The 26,365-nt window shown below is 35.7% G+C and overlaps 1 protein-coding gene and 1 long non-coding RNA gene across 2 annotated transcripts; both read right to left on the reverse strand.

The window, feature by feature from the left end:
* Positions 1-3,117: 3,117 nt before the first annotated feature.
* Positions 3,118-6,397, reverse strand: LOC134252189 (uncharacterized). The gene is made up of 3 exons (XR_009988923.1): positions 6,233-6,397; positions 3,593-3,670; positions 3,118-3,243 (listed from the first exon to the last, which is right to left on the reverse strand). It is a non-coding gene; the product is annotated as an uncharacterized LOC134252189 (long non-coding RNA).
* A 12,250-nt stretch (positions 6,398-18,647) lies between these two features.
* On the reverse strand, positions 18,648-25,598 carry LOC134252186 (uncharacterized). The gene is made up of 6 exons (XM_062734622.1): positions 25,290-25,598; positions 24,121-24,301; positions 22,779-23,895; positions 22,108-22,316; positions 21,279-21,424; positions 18,648-20,161 (listed from the first exon to the last, which is right to left on the reverse strand). Exons 1-6 carry the CDS (start codon positions 25,408-25,410, stop codon positions 20,115-20,117), a joined length of 1,821 nt encoding a protein of 606 aa, XP_062590606.1. The 5' UTR covers positions 25,411-25,598; the 3' UTR covers positions 18,648-20,114.
* Between the last annotated feature and the right edge of the window lie 767 nt (positions 25,599-26,365).

A 26,365-nucleotide genomic window follows, 5' to 3' on the forward strand; every position in this document is an offset into this window, starting at 1 on the left:
CTGGTTACTGATGATTAACACTTACCTCTCCAGTAAGGTGGTTCTTGTGGTCTTTGACACTTGGATATGACACCAAATAAACAAGGGATTTTTGAATTGTGTCTCTGTTTGCAAAAGCTTGTTTGAGATTTCTAAATATCTTCCTTTTCATCAATTGTTTTGTTATATGAATCTACCTAAAAAAGACAAATAACTATGATATATATTTAAAGACCCCAAGCAGTACTATCCAAATTATGTATAAAGGGAAAAATGAAAAATTTACCTTGAAATCAGGGAATTTCATGATGGCTCTTATTCTTATTGTTGCTGGACAAGCTTGCTTTTTAGACATTTGGATTTTCTTACGTGCTTTTCCTTTATTAGAGTAATCATGGTCTCCAGGTTTCTATCAATGACAATAAATCACTTACAATAAGTTTGTAATCTAGTTTTAATATTGAGCAGTACCAAATATTTGGTGGAAATATTGTATACTGTATAGGGGGAAAATAACTCGCGGTGTTAATATTCGCTATATTCACGGTTTTAATGAATCCGTGAATTCAAGAAACAGTGAATAAGTTTTCAATAGGTATAGATAAGGGAGGAAACTTTTAATACATACCAAATTCACGAATTAAAGAAACCGTGATTACCGTATACCAAAGAAGAGAAAAACGTGAAAATTACAACCAGTGAAATTAATCCCCTGTACGGTATATTCTATTTTAAATTATTTATTAACTTACCTTGTAACTGTGCAAGATTAGTACTTAGTAAAAACACTGTCCATAAATTTCTTTTAAACATCCAAACACTTAATTTTTTTTTTCATAATCAAGCCAATTGTCTATATGTAAATTTTTATTTTTCAAGTAATTTTTTTTAAGAAAGATTACATACAACAATTACATGTATCAGACATACATACTGTAATTACAGGGTTATTTTGCCCCATGTTATTTTTGCCCTTTTACGTTTGTGAACAATTTTGCTCCATTTAAAATTCGCCCTATCCTAATTTTTATAGCAATCATTATGTAATTCCTTGAATTCACCCCCTTTTTAAATTTGCCCAAATGAGGGTAAGGCAAAACGGGCAAAAATAAAACAGGATGAAAATTTCCCTGTATACAGTAACTATTAAAAATCTCTCAATCACCAGTTATCTATATTTACAATACCGGGTGCATATATTTCAGTTATATTTATACAGTTCTCTTCAAGGTTTGTTGATTAAAAAAATATTGTCATTTATCATTTACTGTAAACCAACTTTTATTCAGGACGACATTATTTCGCAATTTACCGGGGGTAAACTAGTTGGCGACTATTATTTTTCACGTCTAGGCCTATTTAGGTTCTCTTGTTAATAGACACATAGACTTTAAGAGGGAGTATATGAGAAAACCATGCAGAGAGCTATTCATGTTAGGTTCTCAATTTCACTTCCCATTATTATATTTATTCATTTCAAGGTATTGTAAGACTTTTCTGTAAATTTGGTCAAAATCTGCTGATTAGCATAGTGTACATGAGCACTATCTATGTTTGTCATTGGCAAATGGCCATAAATGTTATAAAACACATGAAAAATACCAGTTACCTTTACAGCTTTACTTTATTACAAAAAAAATTCTGGGAAAAGATATGGTGTATTTTATACACATATGAACAGTGTTAATCATTTCCATTATAAAACTTTTAAATTTGTTAAACTTTCAGCGGGAGACAACTACAATTATCTCAAGATGTTCTAAAAATAGATTTTTCTTGCCTTAATTCTAAGAGCCATAAAACCTGATACACAGTAAAGAGAGAAATTTTTTTTTGGTTCCTTGAAAGTTCATTAAATAGTGTTTTTACAAAATATTGGAATTTGTCGGATTATAAAATACAACAAAGTTATGATGAAAACAAACTTTACTAATTTTTAAATCAACAAGGCCAATTTCATCCCATATTAGACCTAGTTCTTTAATGTTTCAAATCTAAATATTTATTACATATTTTGTAAAATGAACATAGTAATCTACACGTAGTATAATAATATAAATTTTTCCTCAATTACAACATTCTGAAAAGATTACACTAATATACCATTCTTACAATTATTTTTAAACCTCAAAGGGTTTGGAGGGAGTTAACTTCACTAATATTTTTAAAGATGATTCAATAAAACTAAGATGTGTTTGTGAAACACTATATGCCCTTTGGCAACAAAGTTCTCAAAAGTTTTTTTTAATATATGGGTCAAAGTCAAGGTCACAAGGTCAAAAGTTATGGCAAAGGTTAAAGTTGACAACAGAAAAACAGATAATCAGACAAACAGATAAACAGACAAATAGGACAAAACAATATACCGGTACGACCCGTATCTATGGATCTAGGTGCATAAAAAGTATTCTATTACAATATAATGTACACATCTGTATTTACATGTACTTTGAATATCAAATATCTTCAGTAAGTATAGTTGAAGGAGAGTATGATGATTGATGAAGTAATGAGCTCCACAGATATGTATGTTTGGAACTTTGGAAGACATCGGGTTGAAATGTACTTAAAAGACCACATTTAATAATTTTAAACTTCTAATAATCCTTTGAAGCATAAGGCCACAATTGCTAAAAAATTAAAACAGGAATTGATTCAATTTTCATACCATAAAACTACTTGTATTGTCTCTGTCCTCTAAGACAACATGATTTTGAATGTGAATGGATTTACTTAACCACAATGCAATAAATTCAATTACAGGTAATATTATATGCAATATAACTGTAAATCTATAAAACTGTATTGGAAGGTTTAAAAAAAAAAAGAAAAAAAACATTCAAAATTCTACATTAACATTCTGAAAAATTATTTTATCCCAGTACATGTACCATGTTTGAGAACAAATAAAAAAAATTCCAAAAAGATGTACTTTCATTCTATCATGTTCTATTGAAAAATACACAACAGTATATCAATGAATTAACATCTCAACAAAATGATATAGTTTGTTGAAACCCTCGAAGTTGATCAATTCCCACTTTAATAAATGTCAATGAATTAAATGTAATTATATGAGGGAAACACATCTGAGTACAGGTATTATTTATAAAAACAATATAAGTAAAACTACGGTACAAAAATATTGAAATGAGTTTCAGTCACAGCCATTTATTCTGTAAGTTCATTGGCTATTGCTTGGACACTGTCAAACTGTTCTGCTGCCTGAAGTTTCTTCAGCAGGATTAGCATTGTTGTTAACATCTAAAATTGTAGAAAATTTTTCTTATGATGTATTTAAACTTTTTATAAAATTATTACTTATCACAAAAAGAGAGGCCTATGGGCCACATTGCTCACCCTATTGCCAGGAACTTTAGCCATGATGCTGTTCTTAACCAGATCTCCCCCCTTGCAAATTTATATTGTGCACACCCACCCTACCCCCCTCAGGGGTCATGAATTGTAAATTTATAATCTACACATGACAGACAAATTTTAATAGAAAAATGTCACCTGAAAAACTCCGACGACTTAAAGATACAAGATTTTTTTCTTATTAATGATTTTGCATAGTCTGAAAGTTTAATGAAACCATTCATAAACATCATACCGTTGACTTCAGTGCAATCTCTAAGATTCAGTGGAGGTATTGAGGCAATGGTTGAATAGGTCAGCTGCTCAACTCTGTCTAAGTAAAAAGAAAATATATGGAAATAACAAACAGTATTCAAGTTCAAAAAATACAAATCTGGTGCAGGGCAAATATGGACCTGTATATAATAAGGGACAAATCCAATATCAATAAGTGTCTTGTTTGGCGAGCATAATTTGGTCAATTTACCAACTCCAACGAACAAAAAAAAACAAAAGAAAAACAAGAGGCTCACGGCCCACATCATTACCTGAATGGCTTTGACCATTCTGTTCTTTACCAGATTTCCCCCTTGTAATACACATTGTGACCCCCTAACCCACTGATCATAATTAGACTAATTAGACTAATTACACTAACCCAGGATGATTTCAAACAAGTTTCATCTTTTCTGGCCCAGTGGTTCTTGAGAAGAAGATTTTTAAAGATTTTTCCTTTATATTTCTATGTAAAACTTTGATTCCCCATTGTGGCTCCGCCTAACCCCCTGGGGTCATGATTTGAACAATTTAGCTCTTCCTACTGTCTGACTGAGGTAAGAGTTTGGAAGAATTAATCCAGAACTATATGCAACATTTTGTATGCAATGAATATCCATTTTTTTTCAATGGGTGGCACAATAGTAGATAGAATCTTCTATCGTTAAAATGATAAATGTCCTAAGGACCCGGTTTAACGATAGAATTTGTTCTGTGTATTCGTAATGTAGCAAAAGAAACACAGGTGATAACTCGTAATCAGTGCATTTATCACTGTTTACTATGAACAATCTAGAGAGTTCCGATTGTAAACATGGCAGAAAAATGTTGACAAAATTTATTGGATTTTTGCCTTTATATGGATTATTTTTTTGGAATAAAAGTAGTATTGGCAAATCGGACGATTTTTAGTAACCGGTTACTCGCTTCATCTGCTGATCGAGTACCCGGTTACTCGGATGATTTTTGGTAAAAGTATCGATATCTATTATTTATCTTATTCTATACTTATCGGTAGTAGTAATGCGCAAATATACTGTATAGGGACAATATATTTACAATACACACATACGATATCGTCAAAGATTTTCGATTTTAAAATAAAGAAAATTAATAGGGAATTCAACACACAAAGACAAATAAATTAATACGTACGTCACCGTCAATCACCATTTTTTACTTTCTTTTTCAGCCCCCGAAATATGTTGCAATCAAGGAGAATAATTATTTACATACCCCATAATTAATAATAAATATGTGGAGTGTCCAGTAAATCGCTGGTTTTCGAATAATTTAAGCTTAGGTGATTTAACACATTTTGAATGAGCTTTTGTTACAACTCCAAACTTATTATGTCTGCGGCGGCATCTCGTTAAATAATCAAATGAGGTAATTATAACTCAGGCCTTCAAAATATGTATACCCCAGACAATCAAGGCTATTAATTATATAAACTGTGAAAACTAATCAAAACAATTTGATTCACTACAACCATGCACTAGATCAAATCTTACGTTACCTAAAATTAAGGAAATGTTTAAGTAAGTATACATTTATAAATTATAAAACATTCATTTTTACTATGCCTTTACTATGTAGAATTTATTTCATCCGAGTAACCGAATAGCAGTTTTTCTAACCGATACTCACAACGTTCGACGGTTAACCGGGTACTCGTTGCCAACATTAGATAAAAGGCATAATTATATGCAATCTCAAAAAGGTTTGTTTTGATTAATTTAGTATTTATTTCCTGTGCAAATCCTTTTATATTCTTAAATATCATTTCAGAGTAAGATCCGCTCCAATTTGCTACATTGCAAGTGTATGGGACGTATTCTAACTGTGGTCAGGGCGTGTTCCAAGACACAGTTAGATTATTCTAACTAGCACAATACTTGATATCGCGATTACTTAACTTAGCGGAACTCTTTCGCGAAGGAGGTAGGAATCGTCTGTTGGGTGGGGACAATGTGCTATTCAATACAATGTAAGATCGATCATTGTAGCATTTATAAGGACAGATAAGTAAAAAATCCTGGTGGAATACCTCGCTAAACAATCACTAAACCAGCCTAATATATTTTTGAGAGGAGCCAATCCTTAATTGTCACATTTTTAACGATATTTTCAATTAAGCGGACTCCTCTCGTTAAATTTTCATTGAAAATCGTCATATTTTTAAGCAGACAAAATATTTTAAACTTTCCTTATTTGACAATCTACTATTTGGAGTTCAATATCTGGCAAATCATCGTGATTTTGGCATTAAATTGTTCGAATCATTCGATTGTCACTACTGTAAACAAAGTCATTTGCCCCCAGAAATGTAGACTTTTCTCGACTTCCCCGCAAAAGAGCGGTAGTAAGTTAGATAACTGCGAGGTACTCATTGGTAGTCGCGATATAACGTATTGCTCTCCGGGATTGTCATAAATATCTATTTTTAGCAGCTAAACCTATTGTTATGTCATTTTGTTGCCATAAACTTTTAACTACATAAGTAGCAAGTTTAGGAATCATATATATTCAAGACTTGTTAAGAAAAAAATCAAGTTTAAGTATAATAATTCAAGGATATTATTTCATAACTTGGTCAGTTTGACAAATTTCTTATTACCTTCATCTATTGGGACTGATAGTGATAGCTGTAGACGCAATCAAAGTTCCCGGCTCAAAACTGGTGTGATGCCTCATTGAGTCAGTCTGGTTTCGTTTTAGATAAACCATGAAAGGGATGTACACAAGATCTCTCGCTCCATTTCCAGTACAGACCAAGCGCGTATCTGATAACATCGATACCCGCTCTGGATAGAATTAAATAACTTTTGGGCAGATCTATACCCTTAGAGTTATGAGTCCAAATATCTGAGGTGGTGAAAGGTTTGTTTAACACAGCTGTTCAATTAATATATCGCCGTTTCTTCACAATCTTCACCAAAATCACACATACCCGACGACATCGCTGCCATTTCCCTCCATGTAAATAATGACTTTTTTACTCTTCATGCACTGAAGAGTTCGAAAAGATCGATAATTCGGTAAAAAATAAAGAGATTCAAAAGTGTATATCTCGAAATTCATTGTAAATCCAAGAAATTCCTTGAAATATGTTGTGTAAAATAACTAATTAAATCAGATAGATAATTATAAACAAAAGTTCACCCGTTGTATCAGACACAGCACTGCGTTTCTTGTAGAGATATAAAAGTCAAGTGAATTTTCTCTTATAAAACCTTTTGAATTTCCCAAATTAATAAGATCTGGTAAACAAAATTCAACTATAAACAAAAAGTTTTACTTGATAATTCAACATAAAACACAAATTTTTTAAAAATCATTGATTCATTTTATTTTTTTGAAGGGCTCATAAAAGTGCTATTTTTCTTTGAAAATCCAGCCCATCAGTTGGCTATAAATAGATTCGGGGCTATCTCGATTAGGAGGACACCTTTGTTGAATTTTTTTTCACAATAGTTATATAGGTCCATTCTCTTCAAAATTATGTATTTAAAATCATCTTTTTAAAATGTGACTTGTGTAACAATTTTTTAATTTTGCATGATTTTCTCGTAGACTCGCTCTTAAGAACCTGTTCGTTGCGAGAAATATTCGCGATGACGAGGCTCTCGCGAACTTCGCAAACATTTCTCGAACGCAAATAAAAGATGGTTTACAGTAATTAAATAATGCATACAAATAATTACTTTTTATGAAATTTAAATGATTTATTACTCTACAATCCTCCAAGAAATGAAATTCCCTTAAATAAATATTTTTTTATCCTGCCACAAACATTTCACTTCATCAAAATATATTTCAATCTGATTTTATAAAAAAACAAAATATGTTAGTACTTCAAAAGCAAGACAACTTACATGTCTTTGTTTCTTTTTTTCCTTTGCTCTCCTCTGTCTATCTGGTCTATGGTGACATTCTTTTACCATCCATCCTATGTTGATGTAAGGAGTGCCATCAAATTCAACAGAAGGACTAACTGTAGACCGTATCAATAGCCTAGGGTTCTGGTCACTTACCTGTCCTGTAGTACTCGGTAGACCGTATCAATAGCCTAGGGTACTGGTCACTTACCTGTCCTGTAGTACTCGGTAGACCGTATCAATAGCCTAGGGTACTGGTCACTTACCTGTCCTGTAGTACTCGGTAGACCGTATCAATAGCCTAGGGTACTGGTCACTTACCTGTCCTGTAGTACTCGGTAGACCGTTTCAATAGCCTAATGTACTGGTCACTTACCTGTCATGTAGTACTCGGTAGACAGTATCAATAGCCTAAGGTTCTGGTCACTTACCTGACCTGTAGTACTCGGTAGACGGTATCAATAGCCTAGGGTACTGGTCACTTACCTGTCCTGTAGTACTCGGTAGACAGTATCAATAGCCTAAGGTTCTGGTCACTTACCTGTCCTGTAGTACTCGGTAGACTGTATCAATAGCCTAGGGTTTTGGTCACTCACCTGACCTGTAGTACTCAGTAGACAGTATCAATAGCCTAATGTACTGGTCACTTACCTGTCATGTAGTACTCGGTAGACAGTATCAATAGCCTAGGGTTCTGGTCACTTACCTAGCTGTCCTGTAGTACTCGGTAGACCTTATCAATAACCTAGGGTTCTGGTCACTTACCTGTCCTATAGTACTCGGTAGACCGTATCAATAGACTAGGGTTCTGGTCACTTACCTGTCCTGTAGTACTTGGTAGACGGTATCAATAGCCTAGGGTTCTGGTCACTTACCTGTCCTGTAGTACTCGGTAGACCGTATCAATAGCGTAGGGTACTTGACTCTTACCTGTTTTGTAAGTATCGTTTAAGTGACTGAACTATGTGGACTTTAAATGCAGTGTGAATAAAGATTTATTTTTTGGTAATTATACTGAATACATGTAAATTTATAACTTTACTATTAAGATCTATAGATGCTTTAAGGTATACCTTTACTCAGATGACTAAAAATTCCACTGATAAGAACGAAAAACCACCCATTGCACATTGTACACCTATGATTCTTGTGTTAAATTTCAATTTCAAATAACTAGGTTAATGACCTTGTTTTCATGCTAGGGGCCCCTGAGTATTTCTCGGGAAAAACCTCAATTTTTCACACTATGACCATTTTTTTTCTTCACTCACAAAACATTACAAGCAACAGAACTCTTTAAATAATGAAATATTATAGCAATGGAACAGAGTTGCTCCATATAAAGAAATGAGTAGAGTTTGAGCCATAAAGGTGATAATTATTACAGTCCGAATTTCCTCTGTCATATTCATATTTTTCCCTATTTTTAATTAAATATTGCAAAAATCTGACTGATAAGAACTCTAAATTATTTATTGCCTCAGGTTACCTTTGTTACCCTCATTTTCATGGTATTAATAGTATATGGGGTCAATGATCAAATTATTGAGATATGGTGACTGCAGTGGTTTTTGCACATGTTTTTGAATTTCTTAATTTCATAACATTTATTTATTTGAAATAATTTATGAGCTTAAACACATATAATATTTGCAAAATGATGTCTTAAAACATATGTAACCTTTACTTTTTGATTAATATTGCAAGAAATAAAAAATTTCGACAAAAACAAAAAATTACAAATTTAGTCCGAATTTCCTCTGCATAGCCATACATTGAGTTTTGTTCCTGAATATTTTCTTCAAGTACTTACATATTTAATTTTTAAATTGATATTGAGATAAATCGTAGCTATTCTATCCAATTAGAACAATTTTTGATTTAATATATTATACTTTATAAAATTTCCTCTCTGATTTCTGAAACCTGAGTAAACGTCATCCTTAAGTTTCAATAAATGTAATTATTTTTTTTTTTGGACCCAAGAGTTTATTTTCATTTTAGCTGTATATCATGTAGCCTCCATTTAAGTAATATTCACAGCAAGTAAATCTTACCTCCGGGTTGCAAACTGAAGTGTCTTTTGTTGTAAACTTATTCTCTGTGCGATGAACTGCGATGTTGTGTCCCGCTCTAAATTTTCAATAAACGATTCTAACTCTTGGTACTCATCAAATGATGGCATGGGTTTGTTTACATTAGGAACGCGCGCGAAATCATTCAAGGTAATTCGGACAAGAATTGCCTAGTCGGATTATTTAAATAAATTATGTTGTTATTGTTACACAAATAAAAATTAAAATACCAACGTATATAGTTAATTTAAGTAATAAAACGTCTTGAATACAATGACCCGTACTTTTTTTCAATGGCATATGAGCTCATGATCGAGCTCACAGGCGCCTGTGATCGAGCTGTATTTATTGAAATGAAAACTTCAAAAGAATACATTGTGCAAAATACTTTTCCCTTTTTGTGATCAAAATTTTCCAAGGTCAAGGACTACAATTAGCTTTGTTGTGCCGTCTTGTAATCCGGAATTTTTTCTTCCGGCATGCCTTGGTTTTCTTTTTTGTTTGTATTTGTTATTTCCGTGCGTGTTGCACGAGATTTTTATTGTCACTCGTCGCCTTACTCAGTACATGTACAGTCATACTGTTGTTACAGTTGTTTACTCTGTCCACAATCTTTTCACCGTTTGACTTTCGTTTCGTTAATAAATGATAAAAAAAACGGTTAACTAGCTGTGTTTTAATAATGGAGGCAGCATAGTGAAAAGATTGGTAAAAACGTTCCAGAGTTTCAACTACTCAGGCATGGCTCATAACCTGAGGAAGATTTATACAGAGGACGAAGATACGTCACGTAGAGTGCACACCCTCAAACAGAAAGCACAAGAACAATATGAAGAAAAAGTTCAGAGGTATAGAGACATACTTTTACGCTTCTCAGAGGATATTGAAAGTGTATTGTTAGAATGTGCTTCATCTGCAAAAGAGATCTACGCATTAAAGTCAGTGAAAGAAAAACTTGAGGACAGTTTCAAACGTTACAAAGATTATCATGAAGAATTTGGTGATTACCTCGATAGAAAACACACAGCTGATAGCACACAAGAGTTAGACACTATACGGAAGAATTTTAACGAGATAAATAAGAAGGTTCAAAACGCTTTAGTGAAAGTACAAGATGATATTGATTTGGTCCAGTTGGAAGTGAACTCTAACCCATCTCATAAGACAGCAAGTTCTAAATCATCAACGCTCAGTAGACGTTCACAACAGAGAGTGGAGGAAGCTAAAGCCCGTCTTAAAATTGCTGAACAGTCTGCAAAACTGAAAAAACAAAAGTCCAAAATCACCTTAGAAGACAAAATCCACAAAGCTCAAAGTCAACAGAAACAGGAAGATATAGATGTGGAATTGGATCTACTGCAAAAACAGGAAGAACTGAACATTGCAAATATGCGTCTTAAATTTGAACTTGAAGAGGAAGAAGAAACCACGGAACATCAAGATTTAAAACCCAGTGTTCCTAGTGTATCTGATGAGCAGAAAACAAGAAACTTTGTTGACAATCTCACATTGAACCCCAATGCTGAGCCTTTCATATTCAATAGTGGAACTCGTACAAACCATCCTCAGAGAAATGTTGACAATTATTGTTCACCACTGCTACAGATACCAACGCAGTCTACCGTGAATTTACCATCACAGAATTATTCAGATGCCTCGAATTTCCTACTCAAAAAGAACTTACTGTTGGAAAGTTTTCAACAACAGCGTTTTGATGACAAACTAGATCAATATGTCGTGTGGAAAATACAGTTTAAGACTATGGTGTCAGAAATAAGAAGTTCACCACTGGAAGAATTAACACTTCTCACCAATTGTACAAACAAAAACTCAGAAGCTAACAGACTGATTATGAGTCTTAGAGCTTCATGTGCGAGTAATCCAGAATATGCTTATTCAACATCTGGAAACGTATGGACGAAAGATTCGGATCGCCTGAGTTGATAGAATCAAGCCTGAAATCTCGACTGCAAACTTTAACAGATTTCACAGACCACAAGAAGTTGTATGAACTACATGACCTACTTTGTGAGGTACAGGCCTTGAAAGCTATTCCAGAATACAGTGTGATGTTTTCATACCTTGATTCATCTCTTCGATTGAAACCTATAGTTCAACGACTTCCTCGTTATGTCCAGGAGAAGTGGATTAATCGTGTGGTTCATTACAAGAAAGAACACTTTGTAATCTTCCCTCCTTTCAGTGAGTTTGTGGCATTCATTGGTGAGATGAGCATCATCAGAAATGATCCTGGGTTGATATTTGATGATTCTAGTAAGGAGAACCGCCTTAATCGCAAAGGACAAAGTAAAGTTAAACCTACCGTGTTTACCCACAAAACTGACAATTCATCAGAAACAGTGAATGGCGGACATCAGTGCTTGATTCACAAAGGATCTCGACATACTATAAACAAGTGTAAAGCTTTCAGAACCAAAAGTATCGAGGAACGCAAGCACATTCTACGAGATCATAACATTTGTTTTCGTTGTTGTGAAACGTCAGATCACTTCGCTAATCGATGCAAATCCAAAGTTTTGTGTGATGTGTGTAAAAGTACTTACCACTGTACAGCTCTTCATGAGGATGCTAGTAACCGTCAGATGTCCAGGAATTCTTCTTCCCGACTAAACCATGGCGAGGAGGAAAATTCACTTTCTGGAAATGTGAAGCAGTCAGTTTCTTCTAACTGTACTGATATTTGTGGTGAATTTAGTGGAGAGTCATGTGCAAGGATTGTACCAGTGCGTGTATATGTTCAAGGTCAACGTCAAGCATCGACTGTGACTTACGCTATGTTGGATGACCAAAGCAACGAAACTCTAGGTAAAAGTTACCTTTTTGACTCTATGTGTATCAAAACTCTGCCAGTTGACTACACAATGCAATCGTGTTCAGGCAAGGTTACCAGTAGTGGGCGTGTTGCTGACAACCTTGTCATCGAGCCAATCAGTGACAATTGTCAGTTGAAATTACCACCTGTCTTGGAGTGTGACAACATACCAAACAGAAATACCTACACCGGATATCGCTCGTCATTTCCACACCTGCAGGATATTGCTCGAGACCTACATCCGTTAGATCCATGTATGGGAGTCCTACTGCTTATAGGACGGGATCTTCCAGAGGCACATCACGTTATTGATCAGAGATTAGGACCACCACGTTTTCCTTTTGCTCAACGATCTCCTTTAGGATGGACAATTATTGGAGATGTTTGCTTGTCTGGCAAACACATTCCACCATTACATGTCAACAGAACTTTCATCGATAAAAGTGGTCGACCTACAATGTTGGAACCATGCAAACAAACGTTATACATACAGAACACTGTCATCACTACGAACAAGACTGTCATCAGAAAAACATATATCTTCAAGAAAACACCAGATGACAATAAACTCGGCCTCTCGATTGAAGATCGCACTTTTCTGAAGATTATGGACGACAAGTTTCATCTTGATCCAATCGAAGGAAAATGGACTGCTCCATTGCCCTTCCGGCAATTTCGTGAACAACTTCCAGACAACTACTCACAAGCATTGTTTCGTGCTAAATGTCTTGATGCCTCCTTAAGAAAAAAAAACATAAAGAAGGAACATTTCATTACATTTATGCAGAAAATATTTGACTGTGATCATGCAGAATTGGGTCCATATATACTACCGGATAAGGAACATTGGTACCTTCCACTTTTCGGAGTCTACCATCCTCATAAACCGGATCAAATTCGTGGTGTCTTCGACTCCTCAGCGGAATTCAAGGGTGTGTCCTTGAATCAACAGTTGTTACAAGGACCTGACTTCATAAACAATCTCCTGGGAATTCTCATTCGTTTTAGGAAAGAAAGAGTAGCCGTAGTTGCCGACATTCAAAGCATGTTTCATTCATTTCGGTGGATGAAGGCCATCGTGACTATTTACGTTTCTTGTGGCACAGAGATAATGACTTTGAAAAACCACTGGTTACTTACCGCATGAAAGTTCACATATTTGGCAATCGCTCCTCTCCATCTGTGGCAATGTATGGTTTACGTCGCATTGGTGAGCTAGCTGCTAAGACCCATGGACAGGAAGTGAAAGACTTCATTGTGAACGACTATTACGTAGACGATGGCTTGAAATCTTATGCAACTTCTCATGAGGCAGTCAGCCTCATACACAAAACTCAAGATGCCATGAAAGAGTATGGTAACATAAGACTTCACAAATTTGCATCTAACGTCAAAGAAGTTATGGAAGCCTTTAATTCTAATGACCTCGCCAAGAACCTTGTTAACCTGAATTTCGATAAGGATACCTTAACTCAAAGCAGTCTTGGACTTCTGTGGGACTTACAGACGGATACCATTAGATTCAAAGTATCTAGTGAAAACAAACCGTCTACAAGGAGAGGTGTACTTTCTGTTGTGAACCGTCTTTATGATCTTCTCGGATTCATCGCTCCAGTTATTATTCAGGGCAAGATTATTTTGCGGAAAGTAGTGTCAGACACGTCAGACTGGGATGAAGCCTTACCTGATTACCTACTTGAAGAATTGGAGAAATGGAAGAATAACTTACCTGACTTGGAAAAGTTACAAATTCCTCGAGCTACTCATTTTCTGTTATGCGTCCGAACTAGCCATAGCTGCTGTTTGCTATTTAAACGCGCACTATCCCAATGGTTCTACTTCTCAAGGCTTCGTTTTAGGGAAAGCAGAAGTGGTCCCTGTCAGTGGACATACAATCCCTAGACTAGAACTTTGTGCCGCGGTACTTGCTGTGAATGTAGGACAAACAGCAAAAGAACAGCTAAAGATAGAAATAGACGATGTGAAATATTTTAGTGACAGTCGGATTGTGTTAGGATACATAAACAATGCTAAGAAACGATTTTTTGTGTACGTCGCTAATCGTATTGCTCACATCCTCAGTCTAAGTGATCCGTCACAATGGTCCTACATATGTAGTGAAATCAACCCAGCAGATGTTAGCACGAGAGGAATTCTCCCGAGGGAAATGCAGAACTGTGTCTGGATCTCTAACCTAGAAAAAACAGACATCATACCTTCTGAAGAACATTTTCCTCTTGTGAGTCCCTAGGAAGACAAGGAAATCCGCTGTAACAAAACTGACATTGAGACAAAATCAGCTTACGGCCTGAACAATGATTTTCTCACAAAATTCTCAAAGTGGAACAAACTTGTAGCAGTGGTTGCTAAAGTTTATGGATTTATTCAGAAGTGTCGTAAAGCAGAGAGCATGATGAGTGATGTTGACCTTCTGTGAAAAGCTGAAATGGTCATTACTAGAGACATTCAACAGAAATTCTATTCTGAGGAAGTTGAAAACTTACAGGACTCTAAACCTTTGTCAAAAAACAGTCATATTCAAAAACTAGTCCCGTACATTGACAGTGAAGGAATTTTACGTGTTGGTGGTCGCTTGAGAAACCTCAGTGCTGATGCTTCATTTAGGAACCCAATAATTCTACCTGCGAAACATCATGTTACCACTTTCATTGTCAGAAAACTTCACTCAGATGTCAAACACCAAGGACGTCATGTTACAGAGGGTCATATTCGTTAATCTGGATTTTGGATCGTCGGAGGTAAAAGACTTGTGTCATCTGTCCTCCATAAGTGCATCACTTGCAGGAAGCTTAGAAAAGTACCAGAATACCAGAAAATGTCTAACTTACCTGAGGATCGTCTCATACCAGGACAACCACCCTTCTCTAACGTTGGAGTTGACATTTTTGGACCGTGGAACATTATCACACGACGTACCAGAGGTGACGCAGCAAACAGTAAAAGATGGGTTGCTCTATTCACTTGTCTTGTTACCAGGGCTGTACATATCTTTATCGCCATACGTGGGCCTGTTCACGTCTTTCGATCTGACAGAGGAACAAATTTCATTGGCACTGCTAAGGAGTTAAAGGTCAATGTGATAAATGTAGAGGATGAACATCTCCACAACTTTCTCAACGAGCAGAGAACAACGTGGATCTTCAACCCTCCCCACTCCTCTCACATGGGAGGAGTGTGGGAACGTATGATTGGGATCACCAGACGTATACTGGATGCTATGCTACTCGACTACGGATCTAGGAGTTTAACGCATGAGGTGCTCACTACATTTCTAGCAGAAGCTTCATTCATAATCAACTCAAGACCCCTTGTGTCGGTACCTACAGATCCTGAGAATTCATTTGTGTTATGCCCATCAACTTTACTAACTCAGAAAATAAGTGTTAAAGACAACAAACTGTTCTCTGATCATGTTAACAAGAGTGAGTTGTTACAGACACAGTGGAGGAGGGTACAACACTTAGCATCCATTTTCTGGAGACGATGGAAAACGGAGTACTTGAACACTCTTCAGATGTGTCGTAAATGGAATCTACCACAAAGAAATCTGTCATCCGGTGATGTGGTGTTACTTTGCGATAAAGAACTACACCGCAATTTTTGACCAATGGGATTCGTTGTCAAGTTTCTACCTAGTGATGATGATCTAGTGCGTAAAGTGATAATTCGTATTATCATGAATGGTGAACCAAAAACTTATGTGCGTCCCGTTACAGAACTTATCGTTCTTGTGGAACAGTGAACATTTCTGTCATTCAGTGCAACAGATATTACAAGAGACTGTAAATGGACTGTAATTTAATTTATTACATGTTTACATTATCTTAAATGTCTATTTTGAAATTTGATGATATTGTTAATATCAAGCGAGGAGTGTGCCGTCTTGTAATCCGGAATTTTTTCTTCCGGCATGCCTTGGTTTTCTTTTTTGTTTGTATTTGTTATTTCCGTGCGTGTTGCACGAGATTTTTTCTGTCACTCGTCGCCTTACTCAGTACATGTACAGTCATATTGTTGTTACAGTTGTTTACTCTGCCCACAATCTTTTCACCGTTTGACTTTCGTTTCGTTAATAAATGATAAAAAAACGGTTAACTAGCTGTGTTTTAATAATGGAGGCAGCATATTTGTAATAATATGTGTGTATATGAATGTAAAAATTCCGGGAATGATATGATGGACCGGATTCCTTTTATTCTTTAGTTGCAACTCATAAATATTCATGTATACCTCAGACTCGTGATATTTAGACACAACCATTGTATAAGCAATACACGCCCCCTACTGGATTCCCCTTCTTTCTGTAGGATAGGCAGCAGCTTCTTTGGAATATTACATAAGTGTATCACGAACCCGATCATACCCAATAGTAATCCCAATAATTATTGTAAAAAATTAAAAATGCCATAATTCTGTCATAAGTCAAATGAATGATGCAAGTTGAAATTCAAACGTCACCTGTACACTCACCTACCTAAAATCAGCTCAATATCTACAAGCAATTAGAAAAAAAAAGTGCGGAAAACCAACTGGGACAAACCAAAGGACAGAGGGACGTGTGATCAGAAAAGCTCATTTGAGTTTTCAGCTCAGGTGATCTAAAGAGGTTATATTTAAAAAAAAAACCACCCTTAAAAGAGCAAGAGCCATCTTATGCATAAAATGGCCCTGTACTTATATCAATTAATTAACTATCACCCTCTTTCCATTTTCATATATCAAAATGAAGTAGACACTTGGTGCTTTCATGTTGTATAATGAAATTTCGTTTTGAGAATCCAAATATTTGAAACAGGCTTTGAGAAATTGCAATGTTATTGAAATTTGCAGAAAATATGCGTATTTAACTACCTTCAGCAAAGAATTAAAATATGAGCACAGCCCACGATCAAATAAATAATGTATGTTTTTTGATGTTCAGAAATAGGCCTTTCATTATGTATTGGCATATTTTGGATCAGAGGTTGTGCTTTATATGAAATATTGAAAAAGTGCTTCATCTTTAGGTCATTTTCATAGGAATTTACAGGATACGAGGAAAATGACGCTTTTTATGACGTCATAATGCATTAACTAGATGTGAAATTACGTCACACTTAATAGATACGTGGTCACCAACAGTCTAAGTGATAAGTACTGCATTTGCAACCTAAACTGAGCGGTTTTGAATTTTCAGAAATTCTCAGGGCCAAATAAGGCCCAAAAAGGCTCTACCTCTTTGTGGTTGGAAGAATAATAAGACAGAGTGACTACTATAGGACCCCGGCAAATCCTTGTACAGCTGGATTTATCTACCAATTCTCCTAAAATGGACCAACCTGAGCTATATTGCAAACAGCAAGCACAATCAGTTTTGATGTTAAATTTTATTTATTAATTGGATTTCCTGTTATAAAAAAATAAAATTTTTAATGTGAAAAAATTTAAAGTTGTAAAGCAAATTTAAAATATTTTTATAATCATACATATATCAATGAAAACATAAATAAACTTTCAATCAAGAACAATTTATACAATCATGACATGTACTTCATATAAACCTTTTATACATTTTGAATTTGCAGTTCATAAAGCTATCAATAAAAATTATAGGTAATATTGCACTCTGTTTTACATGAACAATATCTCCCACACGATCATTTCTATGTATATATACAAAACCAAAAAAATTAAATAAACTTAAAATATGAAAAATTTTTGCACTACCTATATAAATTTTCAATACATAAAAAAATGTTATAACATTTAAAAAATTTCTACACTAAAAATATTTTTAAAAAAAATCATCAACACAAATAAATCATGGCTAATTAGCATGATAAAACAACTTCATGTAAAATCACATACTGGTAATCTAAGGAATGTGAGGTTTTTTGCTTGATTTTACACAGCTTATAATCAAAAGCAAACTTAATACGTATTACTAGATAATAAATAGATTTTAAAAATCGTAACAATATATCACATGAAGGTAAAGTGTTTAAGATAAGGTTTGATAATAATCCATATTTTTTTTTATAGCAAGATCAACTGTTCGGCATGGAATGATAGCGATCCAAGTTCTTTGTGGGGTGGATCTTAAGCTATATTCTTTTAGGGTTTATACTGATCCTATTAGTGTTTTGTGAAGGGTTGATAGTGATTCAAGTTCTGTATTATAAGGTAGATTCTGATATGTTCAGTTTGATAGAATGGACACAAATTCTCTGTGGTTGGATATGGATCTAAGTTCTTTGTGGATGGATATGGATCTAAGTTCTTTGTGGGTGGATATGGATCTAAGTTCTTTGTGGATGGATATGGATCTAAGTTCGTTGTGGATGGATATGTATCTAAGTTCTTTGTTGGTGGATATGTATCTAAGTTCTTTGTTGATGGATATGGATCTAAGTTCTTTGTTGGTGGATATGTATCTAAGTTCTTTGTTGATGGATATGGATCTAAGTTCTTTGTGGATGGATATGGATCTAAGTTCTTTGTGGGTGGATATGGATCTATGTTCTTTGATGGTAGATATGGATGCAAATTCTTTGGGGGTAGATATGGATCTAAGTTCTTTGGGGGTGGATTGTTATATATTCAATTACTAGGTAAGATCATGCTATAAGTTCATTTGTGGTTGAGGTAAGGTTGGGGGGTTAGGATTTATTGTAAATTACATGGTTTGTCAATGAGCAAGTTTGAATTATCCCTTATGGATTTCATAACAAATCTGACATATCAAAGCATACTGAAGATCAATATTAATACAGCATGTTGTATAGTAATGTATATCCATTTTTTTTTCAAAAAACTTGTTTTAAATATACACAGCATATTTTTATAGAAATTAATTGCAAGTATATCCATATATGATGGAAAAAAAAAACCAGATTAAAATTTGGTTTGACCAAATTCAAATTATTTGGTAAAAAAACTTTCAATATCAAATTAACAATTGCGTAAATACCAACAGACAAGGAACGGTTATTATCTAGAGACAATACAATCATATTACATTCATTTATGTATAACCATCTCTAACACAGTGATTCCAAAGTTAACAAAAGCTGACGTGCAGCCAGTGGTAGAATCTATATAGCACCGAGTTCCTCATAACTGTTCACCTTAAATAAGCATGCTACAAATGGAGTGATTATAAATAGTTAGGATCCAGATTTGACAAAACCAGTTCATTTTTTTGTACATAAGTAGCAGGTTTTTTTTTTACTAAAGTGAGTTATTCCCTTAATTAAATTCATAAGTACACAATACTATTGCCTAGCATATAAATAATTTATGGCACCCCATGTATTTAGTAAAACGTAATTATTCAACATAACATTTCTATTAAACTTAACAAACTATTTCATATAAATTAATTGTTATTCTTTTCATACATGACCTGAAGTGATTTAAATTACAAAAGATTCTGTTTTGTAGAAGTCACCAAAAAAAAGATAACAGATTAGTGTCAGACACCTCGCTGGGACGATCTTCTTCATTCAATGGGGGTGATGTCATTTACCCCCCCCCCACCACCACCACCACCTTTCTGTATGGGTGGATGGAGGGTCATGTAACATCTGAAGAGATGGGTGTGTTATTCTACAGACGGTCAGGGTGTTGAGGGATATTTCATTCTATGGGGGTGATGTCACTCACAACCCTGTGAAGTTCCTGTATTGCTGGTATGTCTGTCTGTAAAACACCTCATAATTTTGATATAATCTCCTTCGCCTCCTTCAGAAATGTGGACTCTGTCATAAAAAAAAAGAAATTTGGAAAAAAGAAACACAGAGATTAATTATAAGTTCTGAATACATGTCAAGTGCTCTTGTGCTATGACTACAGATTGGTGCATGTAAAGTGTTCTTGTGCTGAGACTACAGATTGGTGGATGTAAAGTGTTCTTGTGCTGTGACTACAAATTGGTGCATGTAAAGTGTTCTTGTGCTGTGACTACAGATTGGTGCATGTAAAGTGTTCTTGTGCTGTGACTACAGATTGGTGCATGTAAAGTGTTCTTGTGCAGTCTTGTGCTGTGACTATAGATTGGTGCATGTGAGTGTTCTTGTGCTGTGACTACAGATTGGTGCATGTAAAGTGTTCTTGTGCTGTGACTACAGATTGGTGCATGTAAAGTGTTCTTGTGCTGTCTTGTGCTGTGACTACAGATTGGTGCATGTAAAGTGTTCTTGTGCTGTGACTACAGATTGCTCTTGTGCTGTGACTACAGATTGGTGCATGTGAGTGTTCTTGTGCTGTGACTACAAATTGGTGCATGTAAAGTGTTCTTGTGCTGTGACTACAGATTGGTGCATGTAAAGTGTTCTTGTGCTGTGACTACTTGTGCTGTGACTACAGATTGGTGCATGTAAAGTGTTCTTGTGCTGTGACTACAAATTGGTGCATGTAAAGTGTTCTTGTGCTGTGACTACAGATTGGTGCATGTAAAGTGTTCTTGTGCTGTGACTACAGATTGGTTTGTGTAAAGTGCTCTTGTGCTGTGACTACAGATTGCTCTTGTGTTGTGACTATAGATTGGTGGAAAGTTCTCTTTTGCTGTGACTACAGATTGGTTTTTGTGTAAAGTGCTCTTGTGCTGTGACTACAGATTGCTCTTGTGCTGTGACTGTAGATTGGTGCATGTAAAGTGCTCTTGTGCTGTGACTACAGATTGGTGCATGTAAAGTTCTCTTTTGCTGTGACTACAGATTGGTTTGTGTAAAGTGCTCTTGTGCTGTGACTACAGATTGCTCTTGTGCTGTGACTACAGATTGGTGGATGTAAAGTGTTCATGTGCTGTGACTACAGATTGGTTTGTGTAAAGTGCTCTTGTGCTGTGACTACAGATTGATGGATGGTAAGACACACCTGATAACTGGGGCAGGATATGCTGGTTCTGGAACACAGAGGTCAAACAGGTCAATGCCACCTTCAGGACGTCAAGGCTGTATTTACCAAACATACAGTTCATGACCTCAAGGACACTCTTATGAACAAGGTCATGAAAAAGAGACCTAAAAAAAGATTAGATACAGTTAACATGGAAACACAGTAATGCACAAGACACCGTTACTTTAAAAAAAAAATACATTGCACATCAAAGACTTCCAGTTCCATGGTGTTTTTACCATGGGTGTTTATCGTATTACTTTATAATAAGAGTAATTTCTCCTTTGATTTAAAAATGTCAATTATTTGACTGAACTGTGTTAAATGCATCTCATATTTCTTTTGCCATCAGTTATTGGACTAACCTGTATATGTTGGCATCATTTTTGGACTAACCTGTATATGTTGGTATCAGTAAGAAATACTTGTATCTGATGGCATCAGTAATTGGACTAACCTGTATCTGATGGCATCAGTTATTGGACTAACCTGTATCTGATGGCACCAGTTATTGGACTAACCTGTATATGTTGGTATCAGTTAGGAAATACTTGTACATTTATGTGATGGCATCAGTTTTTGGACTAACCTGTATATGTTAGTATCAGTAAGAAATACTTGTATCTGATGGCATCAGTTATTGGACTAACCTGTATCTGATGGCATCAGTTATTGGACTAACCTGTATCTGATGTTTTCATTTATTGGACTAACCTGTATATGTTGGTATCAGTTAGGAAATACTTGTATCTGATGGCATCAGTTATTGGACTAAACTGTATCTGATGTTTTCATTTATTGGACTAACCTGTATCTAATGGCATCTATAATGCTGATGAGGAAAGCTGTATCAAGGTCAATCAAGGTTTTACTGTCACTGTACTGAGATTTGACATATGCCTGTAACCCTTGTGGTGCCCCACTGACCTCTAAAAGACTGTGCAGGGGTTTGTCAATGACAGAGAGAGCCTGAGCATCTTTACCTCCAAACACCAAAGAGCTGATGTGGTGAGTCACCTTAAAATTGAAAAAAAAGTGTTTAAAACAGATATTTGAAAAAAAAAATTGACTTTTTTAATGTCTTTTCCAAAAAAATAATGAAGTTCACTTATTTTCAGGTAATTCTGATAACCAAAACATTTAGGCATCATAAGAAATATGATTCCTGCAAACATGTACAGTTTGTTTCACATTACACCAAAATTCAAATACTGTAGATTTCTTATTATATTCAACAAATTAATTTCCTCATAATTTCACAATAAGCATCACTCACGAAATAAAATTACTCGCTTTTATATTCAGAGTGCTGAAATCCATTTAAATTCTATTGATCAACCGTCCAATTGCAAATTTTTATTCTCCCAATCTGAACTTAAAGAGCCCATTTGATGATTTGCAATAAAAAGTACTTGCAAAAAATAAGAAATCTACAGTAGTTACAATAATGCTAAAAATATCTGTTTTTTCCACCGATACCTGTAGCCTGATGACTTTGGTACATAAGGACACATCTGACAACGAGTATCGTAACACTCCCGACTTCTGACCTGACTTCTCTCTCAAGCAGACTTCTTCACAAGTCTCTCCATTCTCTTGTGTCCCGAGGCCGTCAGTGCGAGGCCAATCCATTGGTACATAATCTTCCTCCTCTGTAGAATCCTGTGAGATCAGAGAATGAGTGTTACTTGTGTCTTGTGAGTTTGAAGACTGAGCGTTACTCTTGTCCTGCGAGTTTGAATTACTCATTTCCTGTGAGTTTGAAGATTGAGTGTTACTTTTGTCCAGAGAGTTTGTAGAATGAGCAATTCCTGTGTCTAATGTTTGTTGCCGAAATGGACGTAACACAGCACTATCCTCTTTCCTGTCATATTCTCTTAGCTTATTTGTCTGACATTCATTAAGAGTGGAACTCCCATCATTATTTGTATTTGTGTCTTCATTGTCTTTAGATAAAATTCGTTCAGATCCATTTTCCTCTGCTGGAATATCATTCACATCAAACATCGGGTCAGGTTGACAAATGGGCTCTGAGTTGCCTACATGACCTCTACAATTTACTGTAGGACAAAATATGGACACTGGGTTGCTAGGGGTGGGGTAAGTTGCTATGGTGATGTCTGTTTGACCACACTTGGCGACCACCTCCTGGATCTGGCCCTTCCCACTCACGTTAATTTTCATTTCCGACGTGTACCGTCTCTCTCGTGTCTCATCCTTTTCCGATTCCTTCCGTCTCATTTGGACACCCTCCTGACTTGCCACAGATTTTAATCTCAGAGCTTCAGCAGCCTCCTCACTCAGAATAACAGTCTCCTGTACCTCTAACCTGGCCTTGACCTCTGTAGTCTGAAGGTCAAGGTCAGATTCGTCCTCTGAGCTGGTCATGGAGTCCAGTGGTTCTTTGTCGGCGAAGTGGACTTTGCGATCCAGGGCAGCCATGTAACCTTTCTCTTCCGTCTTTTTGAGAATTCCCGAGGGCTCCTCTTCCTGGTGGTTAGATACAAACATTTTGGGGGTAGTTAATGTCTCTGTGAGCTCCTGACTTTCCTTGTCTTGTGTTGACGTAGATAGAGCTTGTAACTTTTTCTTTTGCCTTTTAAGAAAAATAGCATAATAAAATAAGTTAATATTAGATAAATATTTTTAAAGATAGACCTAAAATAGCCTTTAGATAAAAAAGAGAAAAAAGTGAAAATTAGAAAAAGTTCCATATCCTCTCCTTAAACTTTCCTCATAAAAGAGAAATTTCTTTAATTCATTATATTACTGTCTGTTTGTAATTAGAACATATCTTATTGACAATTTTAATCAGGCCTACGTGAACTGTGTCATTTTAGAGTAGTTGTACAGGAATCGTCGGCCCTCGGTCTTCACGTCTAAGATGTTTGGGTATTCTTGTAATACGGACTGGATCACCGGGACAGCGTGCTGGAAGATGTGTCTCAGTAACGCGTCATATCTCTCTACAGCTTCCCCGACCTCCGGTGAAAATTCCGTGTCTGTTGACCAAAAAAAGAAAAGATTAAATATCGTATAATAGGTGTGTCACAGTAACACATCGTATCTCCCTACAGCTTCAAGATTCATCGCTTACAATGTAAAAACAATATGCTTTCTATGTAATTGTCCCTACACAGTAAATAAAATTCTGCCCATGATCCACACCACTCCTCAGATGAAGATTCTTAAAGATCCTTTCCTTTGGAGATTTCCTATTTTGGAAATTAACCAGTTAACCTTATTAGAGATTGACCCGTTTACCTGTATTAAAGATTGAACTGTTTACCTGTTTTAAAGATTGACCTGTTTACCTGTATTAAAAATTGACCTGTTTAACTGCATTAGAGATTGAACTGTTTACCTGTATTGGAGATTGACCTGTTTACCTGTATTAGAGATTGACCAGTTTACCTGTTTTAAAGATTGACCTGTTTACCTGTATTAAAAATTGACCTGTTTACCTGCATTAGAGATTGACCTGTTTACCTGTATTGGAGATTGACCTGTTTACCTGCATTAGAGATTGACCTGTTTACCTGTATTAAAGATTTACCTGTTTAAGAGATTGACCAGTTTACCTGTTTTGGAGATTGACCTGTTTACCTGTTTTGGAGATTGACCTGGTTTACCTGTTTTAAAGATTGACCTTTTACCTGTATTAGAAATTGACCTGTCCACCTGTATTAGAGATTGACCTGTTTACCTGTACTAGAAGTTGACCTGTTTTGGAGATTGACCTGTTTACCTGTTTTAAAGATTGACCTGTTTACCTGTATTAGAAATTGACCTGTTTACCTGTATTACAGATTGACCTGTTTACCTGTACTAGAACAGTAGAAGTTGACCTGTTTTGGAGATTGACCTGTTTACCTGTTTTGAAGACTGACCTGTTTAAGACATAGACCTATTGACCTGTATAAGAGACTGGCCAGTTTGGTAGATTGATCTGTTACCTGTTTCTGAGATTGACCTGTTTTCTAGACTTACCTGAGGAGAGGAAGTTGTCAAGATTTTCCTGAAGGCTACAGGTGAGATTGACCAGCGTCCTACAGCCGGGGGGCACAATAAGGATGCTCTTCTGATGACGCTGAATAGATCGAAGGATCATCTCTAGGGCCGTCTCTCTCAGGGGAATCTACAAGGTCAAATAAAGGTCAAATTATACATAAATAGATGGAAGGATCATCTCTAGGGCAGTCTCTCTCAGGGGAATCTACAAGGTCAAATAAAGGTCAAATCATACATAAATAGATCAAAGGATCATCTCTAGGGCCGTCTCTCTCAGGGGAATCTACAAGGTCAAATAGAGGGCATAGGGTAAACATAAGTCTACGACATGGTCAAATAGAGGTCAAATCATACAACATAATTCAAAGGATCGTCTCTAACACTAGAACCCCTGACCCTGGTGCCATGAATTTCATAATTGTGGTAGAGGGCTCAATGCTGATTACAATCATACCAACAGTTTGACTGCTTGATGTCCAGGAATAAACAAGAATTTTTGTTTGGTCATTTGATATTTGTTTTTAACTTGGTATTGCCTTTTAACTCACCTGAGCCGAAGGCTCAAGTGAGCTTTTCTGATCACATTCTGTCCGTCTTCCATCCGTCCATCTGTAAACTTTTTACATTTTTGACTTCTTCTCAAGAACCAATGGACCAATTTTAACCAAACTTAGTACAAAGCATCCTTGGGTGAAGAGAAATTTAAATTCTTAAAATGAAGGGCAAAGTCCCCTTACAAGGGGAGATAATCAAGAACAGACGAAAATAGGGTGGGGTCATTAAAAAATCTTCTTCCCAAGAACCACTGGGCCAGGAAAGCTGAAACTTATGTGGAAGCATCCTTGGGTAGTGTAGATATTTAATTGTTAAAATCATGGCCCCCGAAAGTTCATTATAAAAGATGTAAATTTCATTATGTTTCACTTCTATGCGACTCAAAATTCGTTATATCAGAGTTTTTTATAACCGTAAAATTTTACAAGGAATTGTTAAGAATTTTGCAGGGGGACCAGAAAAACTTTGCTATATCCGTGTTCGTACTAAACGAGTTTTAC

The sequence above is a fragment of the Saccostrea cucullata genome, unplaced genomic scaffold (genome assembly GCF_032062105.1).
Source record: "Saccostrea cucullata isolate Sc308-1 unplaced genomic scaffold, CSIRO_AGI_Scuc_v1 ctg1617, whole genome shotgun sequence".
Lineage (NCBI taxonomy): Eukaryota > Metazoa > Mollusca > Bivalvia > Ostreida > Ostreidae > Saccostrea > Saccostrea cuccullata.